The sequence below is a fragment of the Cervus elaphus genome, chromosome 6 (genome assembly GCF_910594005.1).
Source record: "Cervus elaphus chromosome 6, mCerEla1.1, whole genome shotgun sequence".
Classification (NCBI taxonomy): domain Eukaryota; kingdom Metazoa; phylum Chordata; class Mammalia; order Artiodactyla; family Cervidae; genus Cervus; species Cervus elaphus.
This window is the reverse complement of record NC_057820.1, coordinates 31771893-31789575: the sequence shown is the minus strand read 5'-3', so window position 1 is coordinate 31789575 and position 17683 is coordinate 31771893. Positions and strand designations below refer to the sequence as shown.

Sequence of the window (17683 nt, the reverse complement as noted above, 5' to 3'; positions counted from 1 at the left end):
AGTACTGGCCTGCTGGTGGCTGTTTCCTTCTCCAGGGGATCTTCCCAGTGTGGTATCGAACCCAGGTCTCCCTTGTTGCAGGCGGATTCTTTACCATCTGAGCCACCAGGGGAGCCCAAGAATACTGGAGTGGGTAGCCTATCCCTTCTCCAGGGGAATCTTCTCAATCCAGGAATCAAACTGGGACCTCCTGCATTGCAGGTGGTTTCTTTACCAGCTGAGCTACCAGGGAAGCCCATATTATAATATAATAGCAAATAATTCAGTCTATGTTCAAGAAACCCATTGAATTTTTCATCATATCTGCAAGTAAGTGGTGCTGTGTCTTGAATTGTAAAAATATACATAGATTTAGCTATGTATATCGATATAGATAAAATCATAAATATAATCAGGTAGCTTTGGAGAGAATGAAAATTCAAAAGTCCCTTTAGAGTTCAGGCTATAATTTTCCTAACATACAGTTGAGAACTTATATCCATTAGCAAAGGCTGATTATGGGAGTCAAAATAATAGGTGAATAAATGGTGGATGACAAAAAGAGAATTAGGTCATGAAATTAAAGATTTTTGCAAATATCTCAATTTTATAAAAGGAAGCATGTAGCAGTTGCTATACTTCTAATTCCACAAACACTCCAAAGGCAAATGAGTTTAACTGGATGAAGGCAAGTGTCTTGCCATGCCTTTAGGTAAAAAGTGATGTTGAGGCTAGATGCACAATAAAAATGAAGAACTATTAGTGGTCTCACAAATAAAAGTAAAGGGTGAATCTTGCAAAAGAATTCCAATTATTGAACAATTTCTATAGCAAGGAAAAGCTATAATTTATACAGAAATGAAGACAAAATTCTGAATATCTACAAAGTAATATTGATACTATGAATAGACTTTCATTGTTCTTGTTTCTACACTCAACATGTGAAAAACCGTTAAATTCAATCATATCTTTTTAGTACAACTTTTGCATTAAAATAATAAATTTCAATACATACCCACATAGTTTTATGGAGGAGTTCTATTTATGAGGCAGAACTGTTAGAGCAGCAGAACCAAACCTTTTAGGTCCCTGGTTTTGTGGAAGACAAATTTTCCATGGACTGGGGTAGGAAGCAATGGTTTTGGGACGATTCAAGCACATTACATTTATTGCTCACTTTATTTCTATTATTGCATCAGCTCGACCTCAGATCATCAGGCATTAGATCTCAGAGGTTGGGGACCCCTGCGCTGAGGTCTCAGATACAGTTAGTCTCTTTTCCCCTTCTTTCCTCTCTTAGTGAACTTCCAGCAACAAAACAGAAAACATTTTGTGATGACAAACATGGCAGTTGCCACACAGGCCAGCAGGAACCCGATGACATCCAAAGAGTGGTACTGGAACCAGGTGAGGTCATGGATAGCTGGCCTCAAGTGCTTGGCTCCTTTGTGGCGCATGACAAACTCGATCCAGAAGACTGCTCTGTCCAAGGGCTTCATCGGCTGATCATGTTGAATGGCTGATAATCTCATCACATTCTCTTTGTAGCTGAAGGAAAATCAAACAGTGATCATTTATGGAATGAACTATAATAGGTAAATATGTGAAATTTTCTTGCAGATGGTAACACAGAGTGCAACACAGAGTGGAAGAAAAATAGATAATTTTTTCCAAGGTGATTATTGAGATATTAGCTTAAGGGCTAGGATTTCTTAAATGCATAGCATTTCAAGCTACAAAGAAAAGAAAGAAAATGGGAGAGAACAAGATTGTACATTCTGAAGAATGGAATGAGCCATCCCAAAGGGAAATAAAAGAAAAGAAATTCGTAATATGTTTGTCCAAAATTTGAATTGTCTCATAAAGAATTGTTAATAGACCTGGTAGATGTATTTCAAAACGTTATAATCCAGATATAGCAGGTAAATCAGTGATGAGGTTTGGAGACATGTCCAGACAGGGCTGATCTTACATTAGTGAAGTGGTGGTTGAAAGTGTGGAAGTAGATTGAGTCAGTTTGATTCCTGACTCTTACTTTGTTGGCTGCTTTTTTATTCGTTCTGTTCCTCAGATTTAAAAAAAGAATTTTTTTATTAACGTTTTAAAACTTTTTTTATTTTTTAAACTTTTAATTTTACCTCGGAGTGCTCAATCATGATAGAACCTGTTTCTCAGTTTTTCATTGTTATATAAAATGGCTAGGGATAGTACCTTATCTAATTATTTTGAGAATATTTTACTGATTCTTAGAGGCATGCCTAGCATGCAGTAGACACTCAGTAAATATTTACTAGTATTGTTGTTCTGGTTCTTGTTCTAGAAACTCTGGAGAAGGCTCAACATTTCACTCTCAGGCATTGCAGACACACTTGTTTCTACTGTTGAAATGCTGGCAGACTAATAGACAAGAAAGAAGAATAAAGAGATATAGCTCATGAACTTTAAATCACAAAGTACTGTATCATGGCAATGTAGTAATAACAATGGAAGTAACTTTTCTCCCTTTTCTGTCAAAAACACAGGATGAGAACTGGGTTTTTGAGAAGACTACAGTAATCCTAGAAATATATTTTTAATACAATAGGAATAGACTACAATAAAGAAGTTACTTAATATGTGTAAAGTAACACTGTTTTACTAAATACAACATGTAGCATATCATGAACATTCAGTACATCTTCATTTTTGACACCAACACTACACTATTAAAAATTCAAAAGATATATAAATACTAGAGATATGTACATTTCCATAAAAACAGCAAATGATAGAGTTGTTTCTTTTAAAAAAAGAAAAAAAATTGCTTTTCATGCTGCTCACTTAGGACAATAGCTGTGCCAAAATTAAATTTAAATAACACTGCTTATGAAACACAAAATGCATTTTGCTGTCATTACTGACACACTCTCAAAATGTTTTATTTACAAAGTCATTATGATTAAAAAAAGGGGAATATATACATCATATTTGTGATATTAATATAATTGTGTCATTGAAATTCATGTATATCCTGAAGTGATTTGGAAATCAAATATTTCTGTTTTCAGAAAATGTGGCTTTGAAATAGGGATATCCCAACATAACTATCTATTCCAAATAAGACAAAAACAAGCACAAATAAAAAACTCTGAATAAACTTAAATTTATAAGCTGTATCTACATAGTTGTAGTTGAGTAAATTAGAGAATTCTAGTTGTTTACCATTTATCAATGATGGGATCAAAATATTATTACAGACTAGCAGATAGCGGAGAAGGCAATGGCAACCCAATCCAGGACTCTTGCCTGAAAAATCCCATGGATGGAGGAGCCCGGTAGGCTGCAGTCCATGGGGTCGCCAAGAGTCGGACACGATTGAGCGACCTTACTTTCACTTTTCACTTTCATGCATTGGAGAAGGAAATGGCAACCCACTTCAGTGTTCTTGCCTGGAGAATCCATGGACTGGGAAGCCTGGTGGGCTGCCGTCTGTGGAGTCCCACAGAGTCGGACACGACTGGAGCGACTCAGCAGCAGCAGCAACAGCAGCAGCAGATATAGAGAACAATCTATTGGTTACCAGATTTGGGGGAGTAGAATCACATGGGTGGGGGAGTAGGAGGCAAAACTACTGGGAATAATATAAGCTCAAGGAGGTGCTGCAAAACACCGGGAATTTAACCGCTATTTGCTAATTACTTTAAATGGAAAATAACCTTTAGAAATTGTGTAGCATTTTTTAAAAAAAGGAATATCCCAAATATGGGCTTCCCTGGTGGCTCAGATGTAAAGAATCTGCCTGCAATGCAGAGACCTGGTTTGATACCTGGGTCAGCAAGATCCTCTGGAGAAGGGAATGGCTGCCTACTCCCATGTTCTTGCCTGGAAAATTCCATGGACTGAGGAGTCTGATGGGATACAGTCCATGGGGTCCCAAAGAGTCGAACACAGCTGAGAAACCAACACTTTCACATTTTCACGTCAGCATACTCCTCCAAAGTCAATTACATTTAGATTTTATAATTCTTCCAAACAAGACAAAATGACCACAGTAAAAAAAAAAAAAAAAAACCCAAGAATATACCCACCTTTATAAATAGTATATACATAGTTGAAACTGGGTAATTAGAAAGTTATAGCTGTTTGTCATTTATCAGAGATGGAGTCAAAATATTAGCATAGAAAACTTGGAAAATATTAAATGTAATCAGAATTTGAAATGGATTAATGGATTATTTCATGGTACTTATGAAAATAAATCATATTTTAAGAGTTTAAAACCTTTGAGAAGTTCACATGCTGAAAGAGAGTAAAGTGGGCAGATGAGGATCCACAGCATTCATGGTTCCCTACAGTAACTGTTCTCAGTGCTTCCTAATCCTTCTATTACCATTTCAGTAGTTCTTCGCATTCTAATGATTAAGTTTTTCAAAATTTCTCCACTATCTTTAAACCACTGACAAACCTTTTCCATAAAACCATGAAAAAATCTTAATGTGACACTCACAACCTGTTATTATTGTCTGTTTTCAAAGCATTGAGCAAATCTTACACCTCATTGTGCTTATGTTAAGACTCATGGCTGCCTCCCTGATCTTCAGATGAGAAATTCTCTAGAAAGAGTAGCTAGTAAAAAAAAAAAAAAAAAATATATATATATATATATATGTATATATATATATACTGAACTGAACTGAACTGAACTATGTACTCACGAAGGATTATTAATGACTTCCTTCAATGCGTTGAGCAAATCACTTGTTGACAATGTTTCGAAATCCAACCTGACAGCTGTTCCCTTGACTTTCATTCGAGCGATGTTATCATCTTGATCAGCAAACAAAGGAGTGCCCACCATAGGGATCCCGTGATAGATGGCCTCATAAACGCCATTGTTTCCACCATGAGTTATAAAGGCTTTGGTTTTTGGATGGCCTAGGATTGAGTGGATTTTAGTAAAATTATTAATTATAACTCAGAATAAAATGAGAAGTGGTTATTATAAGGCACTGGAAGAAGCATTGTCTTTAAGATAACAGATTATTATGTATATGAAAGTGTTTTTAACTTGCTTTCAGAACTCAGAGAAGAAACGGCTATGTCTGCTGAAGGGGTAAATGAAGACTTTGTGAAAGAGGCACTGAGTCACTTGAACATCACAAATGAATCCAGGATTGGCAGGTGAACAACTTGAAAAAGCATTCTGGGTAAAAGAAACCACATGTGCAAAAAAAGAGGAGGGCATGCTGGAATTTATTCTCCTAAAGATAGAGTAAAGTCATTTATTTCTATAAGAATGGTGTCAGGGGAAGAGAAGGATAATGTTAGTGGCACTGGAACCAGAGGAAGGGAAAGCTAAATTTTATCTTGAAGTGTGTTATTGACTCACAGAAATGATTGTGAATTTTTTCTTACAGAAAATTGAGAGTCACTGGTAATGGCAGGAGAGTTCTCATTTTTAGTAGCATTTAATATACTTCTACAGAATGGAAAAGATAAGTATAAGGAAAGAATTCAGAGAGAGAACAACAATCCAGGAAGTTACTGAAAAGTTCACTGTGAGAAGCAATTACAGCTAAAGTAAAGATTCTGGCTGTAAGGGATGTGACTACATAGAATAAAATGACAACTTTTATATATTCTCCTTTTTTCCCATAGCAAAGAAAATTATAATAAAGTAGTAAAGTTTTCTTTTTCAGTGTTTTAATAATAGCTTTGTAAGTGTGTTTTCTGTTGAAGCATTCTCACTCTGCTCAGCTGTTTCATGTTTTCATTATTTGTTCTGACAAGTCTCACCAAGATCATTCTGGGGAAGCCATTTATACAACCGGGTGTTGGGTCCTAAGGTATCTGGTTTTTTGCCATCATATCTCCATAGAACCTGTTAAAGGTAAAGGAAATAACTTATTCTATGAGTTGAACATCAAAGTTATACTAATAATTTCTAAATTGACTCAAATACATAGAATTACATGTCCTACAAATGACATGTAAGGATATGAAGACATATTAAGTAATGGTAACTATTAATACCAAGACATACATAGGAATAGCTATGTTTGATGTGTTAATTATGTGCACATGATGGCACAGACAAGTGAGATTTTTCAATGACCAACTCAAATATTTAAAAAACTGTTTTGTTGTTGCTTTTCAGTTACTAAGTTGTGTCCAACTCTTTGCACCGCATGGACTGCAGCATGCTAGTCTTCCCTATCCTTCACTATCTCCCAGAATTTTCTCATATTCATATCCATTGATTTGGTGTTGCTATCTAACCAACTCATCCTCTATCACTTCCTTCTCCTCCTGCCCTTAATCTTCCTCAGCATCAGGATCTTTTTCAATGAGTCATCTCTTTGCATCAGGTGGCCAAGGTATTACAGCTTCAGCTTCAGCATCAGTCCTTCCAATGAATATTCAAGGCTAATTTCCATTGGTTTGACTAGTTTGATCCTGCACCCCATGGACTTTCAAGAGTCTTCTCCAGCACCACAATTCAAAAGCATCAATTCTTTGGCACTCAGCCTTCCTTAAGGTCCGACCCTCACATCCATACATGACTACTGAAAAACCATAGCTTTGACTATATGGACTTTTCTGGGCAAAGTGATGCCTTTGCTCTTTAATATGCTGTCTAAGTTTGTCATAACTTTTCTTCCATGGATAGCTGGTTTTGTTTCTATCACAATAAGTCGGTGGCAGATTACACATAACCTACACATTTATTTGCTTTCTTTATATGGAGTGCTCATTTTCAGATTCAATGGTCACTGATTTATTTATTTTTGACTGTTATAGAAGAGTTTAACTATATCAAGCAGTTAAAATGGGAAGTAATTTTATTAGAATTTTACATGTTTTGATTACAAAGAGAAAAATGTATGCAATCAATCTCTTAAGATTAATATTTTGGCTTATTTACAATTTATTACCCCCTTCATAGATCACATCCTTGTCATGGTAAAGGGGTTTGTGTAACTCAATGAAGCTATGAGCTATGCTATGCAGGGTAACCCAAGGGCAGACGGGTCATGGTGGGGTGTGCTGACAAGTGTGGTCCACTGGAGGAGAGAATGGCCCACCACTCCAGTATTTTTGCCATGAGAGCTGCATGAATAATATGAAAAGGCAAAAATATATGACACTGGAAGATGAGTTCTCCAGGTCAGAAGGTGTCCAATATGCTGCTGAGGAAGAGTGGAGGGCAATTACTAAGAGTTCCAGAAAGAATGAAGTGACTGAGCCAATGAAGAAAAGATGCTCAGTTGTAGATGTGTCTGGTGGTGAAAGTCTGATTCTGTAAAGAACATAGGATCCTGGAAGGTTAGGCCAATGAAATCAAGGTAATTGGACATGGTCAAGCAGGAGATGGCAAGAATGAACATTAATATCTCAGGAAACCAAGAACTAAAATGGACAAATTCAGTGAATTTATTTCAGATGACCATTATATCTACCACTGTGGTTAAGAATCCCTTAGAAGAAATGTAGTAGCCCTCACAGTCAACAAAAAGATCAGAAATGCAGTGCTTCGGTGCAATCTGAAAAACAACAGAATGATCTTATTTCATTTCCAAGGCAAACCATTGAACATCACCGCAATCCAGGTCTATGCCACAGCCAGTAAGGCTGAAGAAGCTGAAGTTGATTGATTCAGCAAGACCTACAAGACCTTCTAGAATTAACACTAAAAAAAAAAAAAAAAGAAGAAGAAGAAGAAGAAAGAAGAAGAGGAGGAGGAGGAGGAGGAGGAGGAGGAGGAGAAGTCTTTTCATCATAGGGATTGGAATTTAAAGAAGTCAAGAGATATCTAGGATAACAGGCAAGTTTGGCCTTGTAGTACTAAAAGGAGCAGGCAAAGGCTAACAGACTTCAGTCAAGAGAACACACTGGTCATAGTAAACATCGTTTTCCAACAACTGATGACTCTATACATGGACATCACCAGATGGTCAATATCAAAATCAGATTGATTATTTTCTTTACAGCTGAAAATGGAGACGCTCTATGCAGTCAGCAAAAGAAGACCTGGAGTTGAGTGTGGTTTAGATCATAAGCACCTTAGTGCATAATTCAGATTTGAATTGCAGAAAATCTTGAATTGAAAGTGGGGAAAACCGTTAGGCCATTGAGGTATAACAGAAATCAAATTCCATAAAATTACACAGTGGAGGTGATGAATAGATTCAAGGGATTATATCTGATATACAGAGTGCCTGAAGAACTGTGGATAGAGGTGTGTAACATTGTACAGGAGGCAGTGATCAAAACAATCCCAAAGAAAAGGAAAAGCCAGAAGGCAAAGTGGTTATCTGAGGAGGTTTATAATAGTTGAGAAAAAAAGGGAAGTCAAATCCAAGGGATAAAGGGAAAGAAAGATATACTCAACTGAATGCATAATTCCAGAGGATAGATAGGAGAGAAAAGAAGGCCTTCTTAAATGAACAATGCAAAGAAATAGAGAAATCAATGGGATATGAAAGACTAGAGATCTCTTCAAGTAAGTTAGAGGTACCAAGGGATCATTTCATGCCAAAATGGGCACAATAAAAGACAGAAATGGTATGGACTTAACAGAAGCAGAAGATGTTAAGAAGAGGTGGCAAGAATACACAGAAGAACTATACAAAAGAGGCCTGAATAACATGGATAACTGTGATGGTTCGTTCACTCAGCTAGAGCCAGACGTCTTGGAGTGTGATGAAAATGGGGCCTTAGGAAGTATTACTATGAAGAAAGCTAGTGGAATTTCAGCTGAGGTATTTCAAATCCTAGAAGATGATACTGTTAAAGTGCTGCACTCACTATGCCAGCCAATTTGAAAAACACAGCAGTAGCCACAGGACTGGAAATGGTCAGTTTTCATGCCAAACCCAAAAAAGGGTAATGCCAAAGAATGTTCAAACTACTGTAAAATTATTTTCCTTTCACAGGCTAGCAAGGTAATACTCAAAAATCATTTAGCTTGGCCTGAGCAGTACATGAACCAAGAACTTCCAGATATGCAATCTGGGTTTCAAAAAGGCAGTGGAACCAGAAATCAAATTGCCATCATTCATTAGATCATAGAAAAAGAAGAGAATTCCAGAAAACCATCTATTTTTGCTTCACTGACTACACTAAACCTTTGACTGTGTGGATCACAATAAAGTGTGGAAAATTCTTAAAGAGTTGGGAATACCAGACCAGCTTAACTGCCTCCTGAGAGACCTGTATGCAGGTCAAGAAGCAACAGTTAGAACCAGACATGAAACAATAAACTCGTTCAAAATAGGGAAAGGAGTACAAAAAAGCTGTATATTATCACTCTGCTTATTTAACTTATATATGCACAGTACATCATGTAAAATACTGGGCTAGGTGACTCATAAGCTGGAATCAGGATTGCTGGAAGAAATATTAACTACCTCAGATATGCAGATGATACCACTCTAATGGCAGAAAGTGAAGAGGAACTAAGAGACTCCTGATGTGGGTGAAAGAGGAGAGTGAAAAAGCTGTCTTAAAACCCAACATTCAAAACAATAAGTTCATGGCATCTGGTCCCATCACTTCATGGCAAATATATGGGGAAAATGTGGAAGCTGTGACATATTTTATCTTCTTGGTCTCCAAAATCATTGTGGATTGTGACTGCAGCCGTGAAATGAAAAGACACTTGCTTCTTGGAAGAAAAGCTAAGACAAATCTAGACAGAATATTAAAAGCAGAGACATCAATCTGCCAAAAAATGTCCATATATAATCAAAGCTATTTTTTTTTCCCAGTAATCATGTATGGATATGAGAGTTGGACATTAAAGAAGGGTAGGTAAGGTAAGATAAGGTGAAGTCACTCAGTCGTGTCCAACTCTTTGGGACTCCACGGACTGTAGCTTACTAGGCTCCTGTATCCATGGGAGTTTCCAGGCAAGAGTACTGGAGTGGGTTGCCATTTCCTTCTCCAGGGGATCTTGCTGATCTAGGGATAGAACCCAGGTCTCCCACATTGTAGGCATATGCTTTACCATCTGAGCCACCAGGGAAGTCCTTAAAGAAGGTTAAGCACCGAAGATTTGATGCCTTTCAATTGTGGTGCTGGAGAAGATTCTTGAGAATCCCATGGACTGCAAGGACATCAAACCAGTCAATCTTTAATGAACCCAATCTTGAATATTCATTGGAAGTGCTGATGCTGAAGCTCCAATACTCTGGCCACCTGATAACTCATTGCAAGAGACCCTGATCTGGGAAAGGTTGAAGGCAAAAGGAGAAGGGCTGGCAGAGGATGACATGGTTAGATAGCATCACTAAATCAATGGACATGAATCTGAGCAAACCCTGGGTAATAGTGAAGGACAGGGGAGCCTAGCATGCTATTGTCCATGGGATTGCAATGATTCAGATAGCTTAATGACCGAACAACAACAGCATAATGTTTTAATAATAAGCTAATCAGTGCTATGGAAGAAGTTTGTTCTTTTAAATTACAAATTATTAAGCCCTACTTCCAAATACAATGAACAGTGTAATTGTTTGACTTGAATCACTATTGCATAACTACATTTATTGTTAAAATTTAACTCCCAAGAGCATCTGTATGTCTGTTGTGTCCTCAGGAGTCCTTCAAGGAAAAGGAACAGGTGACAAAGCAAAATTTACTGGTTAATCTTCCTGCCCATGCTACCATTGTATTAATAACACCAAAAATCACACTGTGTCTCTTAAATATCATTCTTTTTGATTACTATGTTGAATAATTAAAATTATCATGGATCAAAGGCACTCCCTGTACTGCAGTAGCACCTGCCCTGTATATTTTGGTTTATATATACATATCTATGCATATGTATAGATATGAGATAAATTGCTGCTATCATATTATTTACCTTTCTGATAGTAAATGTCTAAAATCAGATCTTTACAGAGTTTAACAGACTCATTAAATAGTTGTCCGTGATTAAGTTATTGTATCTACCTTTTGTGGAATTTGAGCAAGGGCTGATGCAATCACCTTGGCTCTGTCTTCTGACATGTTACTGACCATTGACCCCAAAGAAAACACCACAATACCATTTTCTCCAGAGCTCTGCACAAACTCTTCCATTTCCTGTGAAAAAAGAATTTGCTCCATCACAAAAGAGCAGCAGCATAGCATACATTATTGAAGGAATTGCTACAAGCAACTAAAGAGAGAAAATCAGAAATTGCCTTGAGATATTAGAGTAGTGATTTCTTACAATAATGTTGTGGTAAGATACACATGGCATAAAATTTGCTTTCTTAATTGTTCCTAAGTGTATAATATAGTAGTGTTAAGTATACTCACATTGTGCAACCAATCTCCAGAACTTTTTCATTGGACAAAACTGGAAGTCTATGATGATTAAGAAACTCTACTTTCCTTTTTCTCCACTCTTTGGCAAGTTTCATTCTATTCTGTTTCTGCAAATGAGTTTAGTCTGGATAGTTTGTATAAGTTGAATTGTACAGTATTTGTCTTTTTCTGACTAGTTATTTTCCCTTAATGTAAGGTTCATTCATGTTGTTACACGTGTCAGAATTTCTTACAGTATTTGTCCTTCTGTGTCTTGTCAAAAAGATAAACAAAATTGAAAACCTTTAGTTAGACTAATCAAGAAAAAAAAAGTGACTCAAATAAATAAGATTAGAAATGAAATGGAGACATTACAACTGATACTGAAAAAATGCATAGGATCCTGAGACTACCATGAATAATTACAAGCTAAGAAATTATTAATACATATATGAGAAGAATGGAGCACTTCTTAAAAACAGAACCCACCAAAACTTAATCAGGAAGAAGTAGAAAATCTGTACAGTCCTAATAAGCAAAGAATTTGAATTGGTAATCAATAACCTATCAACACACAAAAGCCCAGGACCTGATGGCTTCACTGACATATTCTATGAAGTATCATAGAAAAATTAATGCCAGTTTTTAAAAAAATATTTAAAAATTTAAGAGAAGGGTAGGTACATTTCCAAAGTCATCCTACAAGATCATCATCATGATCATGGTACTGAATAGATAAGGGCATTACAAGAAGATAAAACTAAAGTCAATATCCAGATCGAGTATTGATGCAAAAATTCTCAACAAAAAATCAACAAGCCAAATTCAAGAACACATTAAAAGAATTATATACTAAGACCAAGTGAGATTTATCTCTGGGATGCAAGGATAAATAGAATGAACTATAAAATAACTTGATTATCTCAATAGATGTCCAAAATACATTTGACAAGGTATGACATTCTTTCATGATGAAACCCTCAACATATAGGGTATAGAAGGAAAATACCTCAATGTAATAAAGAACATATATGAGAAACCCAAAGCTAACGTTATTACTCAATAGTGAACACTTGAAAGCTTTTCCTTTAATCAGAAACAAAATAAGGATGTCTACTCCCACACTGATTCAATATAGTAATAGAAGCTCTAGCTAGAGCAACTAGGTGAGACAAAGAATTAAAAGACATCCTAAATAGAAAGGATGAAGTAAAATTTTTATTTTTTATAGAAGACATGACATTTTTTGTACAGAGAATCTCACAGATTCAACAAAAACAACAACAACAACAACAACAACAAGAAAATCCCTGAACTAGTCAACAAATTCAGTAAAGTTGCAAGGTATAAAATCACTATATAGAATTCAGTTCCATTTCTGTGTACTAATAATGAAACATCTGAAAAAAAAACTATCCTATTCACAATAGCATCAAAAGCAAGAAATTAACTAAAATAAATTTAATCAGTGAAGCAAAATATCTGTATAGTGATAAATATAAGAATTTGTAAGAATTAGAAGAAAACACAAATAGATGGAAAGTCATCATGTAACATGGACCAGAAGACTAATACTATTAAAATATTGACATTACCAAAAGCCAAAAGACTCACACTTTCAAATTTCATATTTACCACAACATTGCAATATTTCAAATAATAGTGTATTGGCCCCCAAATAGGCACAGAGATCATGGAACAGCATACAGGGTTCAACTAATATTCAGTAAAGGAGCAAGGGAGACAAGAATATCCATTGTGGAAATATTAGTCACTTCTTTCTTTTCTGAGGAAACTGGATAAATATATGAAAAAACAAAAAACGAGACCTCTATCTTATACCATCACCAAAACAACTCAAAATGAATCAATTACTTAAACACAAGACCAGATACCATAACATCTGTAAAAGAAAGTTTAATGATGATACTCCTAGGCACTGGTCTTGAAAATGATTTTTTTATATGACATCAAGACCACAACAAAAGAAAAAAAAATCACGAGTGCGACTACACTACATCAAGCTTAAAAGCTTCTGCACAGCAAAAGATCTCCAAGATGAAAATGCGATCTACAGAATGGAAGAAAAGTTTTATAACCACATATTGAGTGAGGGGTTAAGGTCCAGAATATATACACAACTCATACAACAAAATTCAGTTAAAGAATGGGCAGATGAACAAGATAGACACTTGACAAAGAAGATTTCTACATGATCACCGGGTATAGGGAAAGATACTCAACATCAGTAATCATCAGGGAAAAGTATTTCAAAATTACAATCAGATATTACCTCACCTCTATTAAAAGTCTATAACCAAGAAGAGAAAATTGTTGTCAGAATGTGGAGAAAAGTGAATGCTTGTACACTCTCAGTGGGAATGTAAATTGGTTTAGCCCTTAAGGAACATAAATTGAAGGTTTCTAAAACAATTAAAGATACATCTATTGTATGATCTGGCAATTCTACTTCCGGGTATATAGTCAAAGGAAATAAGAACAGGATAGTGAAGAGGTATATGTGCTCCCATGTTGACTGCAGCATTATTCACAATTAGCTAAGGGAAAAACCTTAAGTGCCCACCTATGGATGAATTATTTAAAGATGTTTCATAGATACACACCGACATACACTACAGACAGACATGCTCAGAATGGAATGTTATTCACCCATGAGAAAGAAGGAAATCCTGCCATTTTTGACAACATGGGTGGACCTTGAAGACATTATGCTAAAATTTGTGCTTTCATTTTAATCTCTACTCTATTCTTATAATCAAATATACACTATGATATACATCCTGAAAATTGTAATTCTAGCTTATGCCTTTTTAAACATCAAGAAAATTGTGATCTTATTATATTTCGTATTTTTCAAGTGAATATTTTATTACATCTGATTTAGTATAATTTAGCATTGTTTGGACTTTCCTAATGGCTCAGATGGTAAAGAATCTGCCTGGAGTGCAGGAAACCAGGATTTGATCCCTGGGTCAGGAAGATCTCCTGGAAAAGGGAATGGCTACCCACTCCAATACTCTTGCTGGAGAATCCTGTGGACAGAGGAGCCTGGAGGACTACAGTCTATAGTGTCACAAAAAGTCAGACATGACTGAAGTGACTTAGCAGCAGCAGCATTTAATGTCAACTTTTTTAATGTTAGGAATTTTTAAGGTTTTGGTGATCAGATGAAGAAGATGAAATACTAAAGTATTTTTGAAAGTTTTAAGGCTTTTCACCAGTGCACTAGCTAAAATAAATGCCTTTTCCCAACAATATAAATGACTGTATATATAAATGTATATATATACAGAGATTTATTTAAATTTATTTAAAGTAAATCATCCTGATTCATGACAATATATGACAAAACCCACTACAGTAATGTAAAGTAATTATCCTCCAATTAAAATAAATTAATTAATTTAAAATAAAGAAAAAAATGAGTTAATTTAATATCTCTGTGAACACTGTACTCTAGTTTTCACTCATTATTGTCTATATCTATCAAGAATCTGCTAAATGGTCTCTTCCTACTGTTAACCATTTACAATCCAACCCAGTGACTACGTCTTGCTTTTTATTTTGACATTATATATGACTATCTCTTTCTCAGGGCTTTTCTCATAGCTCACTTGGTAAAGAATCTGCCTGCAATGCAGGAGACCCAGGCTCAATTCCTGGGTTGGGAAGATCCTCTGGAGAAGGAAATGGCAACCTGCTTCAGTATTCACACTTGGAGAATCCCATGGACAGAGGAGCCTGGCAGCCTACAGTCCATGGGATTGCAAGAGTTGGACAAGACTTAGAGATTAAATCACCACCATCATCTCTTTCTTTCTTAATCCCTTCAATATTCTTCCCAATGCCCCTACTAGATGTTTAAAATCTTTATAATTATCTGTTTGCAACTTACCTCATCAGCATCATCTCCTTTTTATTCAGCCTTTTCCTATCTAGACTAAACTTGGACTTTTTGGCAACTGTCATAACTACTCCACTTACCTTTCTTTTATATCTTTTCCAACTGAGCTATGAGGGAAGCCCATATCTTCTTTCAACCCTGCCCTATTCCTTCTGTTTATTCCTGAGCAGCCTTCAGTTCTCATAGTTATCTATGATTCAGAGATAATTTCTATGATGCATGCTGAATATTTCTTTAACACTCTGGTCTTTCCATATTATAACATTTTTTACAACTTGATTGTGTTCTGTCATTCCAGGTGGACCGTCAGGTGGTAGAAACTGTGCCTACACCATTGCCTATTTAGCCCTCACTTCTGGAATATGCTATATACAAAATTATCTTATAATAATTATAGTACAATTATAATGTAACATATTATAGTGAGATGAGATGGTTGAATGGCATCACCAGATGATAATATAACTATTATTTTATTTATATAAAATATATATTTTTATATAAAATGTAATATAACTATAAATGTCCTTTAATGAATGATGCTTGTCTATGTGTTGAATAATGAAATTCTAATGTAATTGACATATTATCAAAGTGTCCCATGTATTCTAGTTTATTCTGTAATGATAATGAAATTCAGATAGTTGTGTTGATATAGAAATACATCACTTTCTAGGTGGAAGGTCACTTTATCCAGGTTCCCACATCTGACTACCTATAATCAAACATTCCAAAGAAAGAATACAGAATGATTCCTATTGAAAACACAACATTCACAAAGAACAACAAGGAGGAGTAGGTGACCTTGGGCAGGGGCTTGGCAGGCTTGCAGTGGAGGCCTCCAACAAATTCAACATTTGGGAGTAGTGGACGAGGAAATGAAAAGTCCCAGTAGGTTCGAATGAGCCACATTTCAGCTTTCCCCATTGTTTCTGATAAGGTAGTAGGTCTTCCTGAAAATAGAAAGAAAACCAACAAATGTTTGATGAAATGAGACTATTGTCATGTGTGTACATTAGATAATTTTTGTAAAACAACTTTGGATGTTGTGGCCAAAGTTGTTTTAATGTGTCTGTTGTTTGATAAATATATAACATAGCATAGTATAGGATAATAAAATAGATCTGGAATACATCTGTTTTTACACAAGAAGAAAGAATTTCTAAAAGCTAACTGGATATTTGTACTACAAATATGTGTATAACTCTCAATGTACATGTCTTCATTTATCAAGACAGTTTACGAGATTCCTAATGATTTTAAGTTAAAAAAAGAAATTTTGTAATTTGGATAGTCACTTGTAGAAGTCCTAGGTACTTCAATTTGTGGTAAATGACTTCCTGCTATCCAATACTAGTAATGGGCTTTACCCTACCCTATAATTGAAGTGTTTGCATAATATTTGTTAGATTGAGGGTCATTTTATATTTTTATTTCACTGTTTCACTTATTTGAGGTAAATTTTTGTGAATTTATGTTTATACATACTCAACTTCCAAGGCACTAGGAAAAATAGGACTTAATGAAACCAACTAAAAACATGACTTACCTCGTTGTTTGTTGCTAAGTGGTAACTGATTCTCTCCAACTCCATGGACGATAGCCCAAAAGGCTTCTCTGTCCATGGGATTTCCCAGGCAAAAACACTGGAATGGAATGCCATTTCCTTTTCCAAGGGATCTTCCTGACCAAATGATTGAACCTGTGTCTCCTGCATTGGCAGGTAGATTCTTTACCACTGAGCTATCAGGAAGCCCAACTTACCTAGTGCTTCACTGTAAAACTGATTCCACTCCTTCTCATAGTGTGTCTGGAAGAAAAAGTCAAAATAAAGTGTATATAACATATTTTTGATCCTCTCCATGAATGTCATGCGATCGCTTAATTCTGAAAGCATAACAGGTACATAAGATGGTGGGAATGGAAGTCTTCCACTATTCTTCTCAATTATATGGCCAGGTGAGGTGTAATGAATGTACACGAATGGTATTTTAAGTAATTCAGCCAGCCGTTCACCACAGGGTCCAACGGCATCTGCAATAAGGATATCAAACCTTGATTCCTCTAGTTTTGTCATTAATTTCTTGTTGGAAACAGCGTCTTTACACATAGTTATAGCAGCATTAACAAATTCCCAAAATAAACTTTTCACTGCTGAAAAATAGGTCCAATAGGAACCTTTCACTGTATATTTCCATTTCTCAAGAAGAAGTTCTATAAAATTCTCATAATCACTTTTCGTTAAAGATACAGGGAAAGTCTCAAATTTCATAGTCGATGGTTTGCTGGAATTAGTAATAGTGGAAGCCGAAGATATCAGAACAGTCACTTCATGACCCCTTGTGACAAGTTCATCCAGAATTGTCTTCATATTCAGCCAGTGACTAAATTCCACTGGCCACACCAGCACCTTTCCACAACTCCCAGCGCTAAAGTAACAAGTCAGCTGTAGCAGCAGCAGAAGCGAGAGCCTTTTCATAGACATCTTGCTCATATGTAGTA

General features: G+C 35.8%; 2 protein-coding genes across 2 annotated transcripts in view; both read right to left on the bottom strand.

Annotated features, from left to right (window-relative positions):
• LOC122696519 (UDP-glucuronosyltransferase 2B18-like) overlaps positions 1 to 17106 on the bottom strand; it is a 46851-nt gene extending 29745 nt beyond the window's left edge. Inside the window, exon 1 of the mRNA XM_043906600.1 lies at positions 17088 to 17106. The gene's annotated coding sequence lies outside the window, so the exon portion shown is untranslated. The remainder of the gene's footprint in view (positions 1 to 17087) is intronic.
• Positions 1130 to 17683, bottom strand: LOC122696521 (UDP-glucuronosyltransferase 2B4-like). Its single transcript, XM_043906603.1, has 6 exons — positions 16946 to 17683; positions 15986 to 16134; positions 10918 to 11049; positions 5755 to 5839; positions 4674 to 4893; positions 1130 to 1527 (listed from the first exon to the last, which is right to left on the bottom strand). The coding sequence occupies exons 1-6, from the start codon at positions 17673 to 17675 to the stop codon at positions 1248 to 1250; spliced, it is 1596 nt and encodes a 531-aa protein (XP_043762538.1). The 5' UTR covers positions 17676 to 17683; the 3' UTR covers positions 1130 to 1247.

Bases quoted from the DNA above. Each gene is read 5' to 3' on its own strand.
- LOC122696521 (XM_043906603.1), bottom strand. From the start codon at position 17,675: ATGAGCAAGATGTCTATGAAAAGGCTCTCGCTTCTGCTGCTGCTACAG. The intron at 11,050-15,985 runs GTCACCTACTCC...CTTTTTTCACAG, and splicing joins CTGCCAAGCCCCTGCCCAAG to GAAATGGAAGAGTTTGTGCA. The intron at 4,894-5,754 runs GTGAGACTTGTC...ACTCAATCCTAG, and splicing joins GCTTCCCCAGAATGATCTTG to GCCATCCAAAAACCAAAGCC.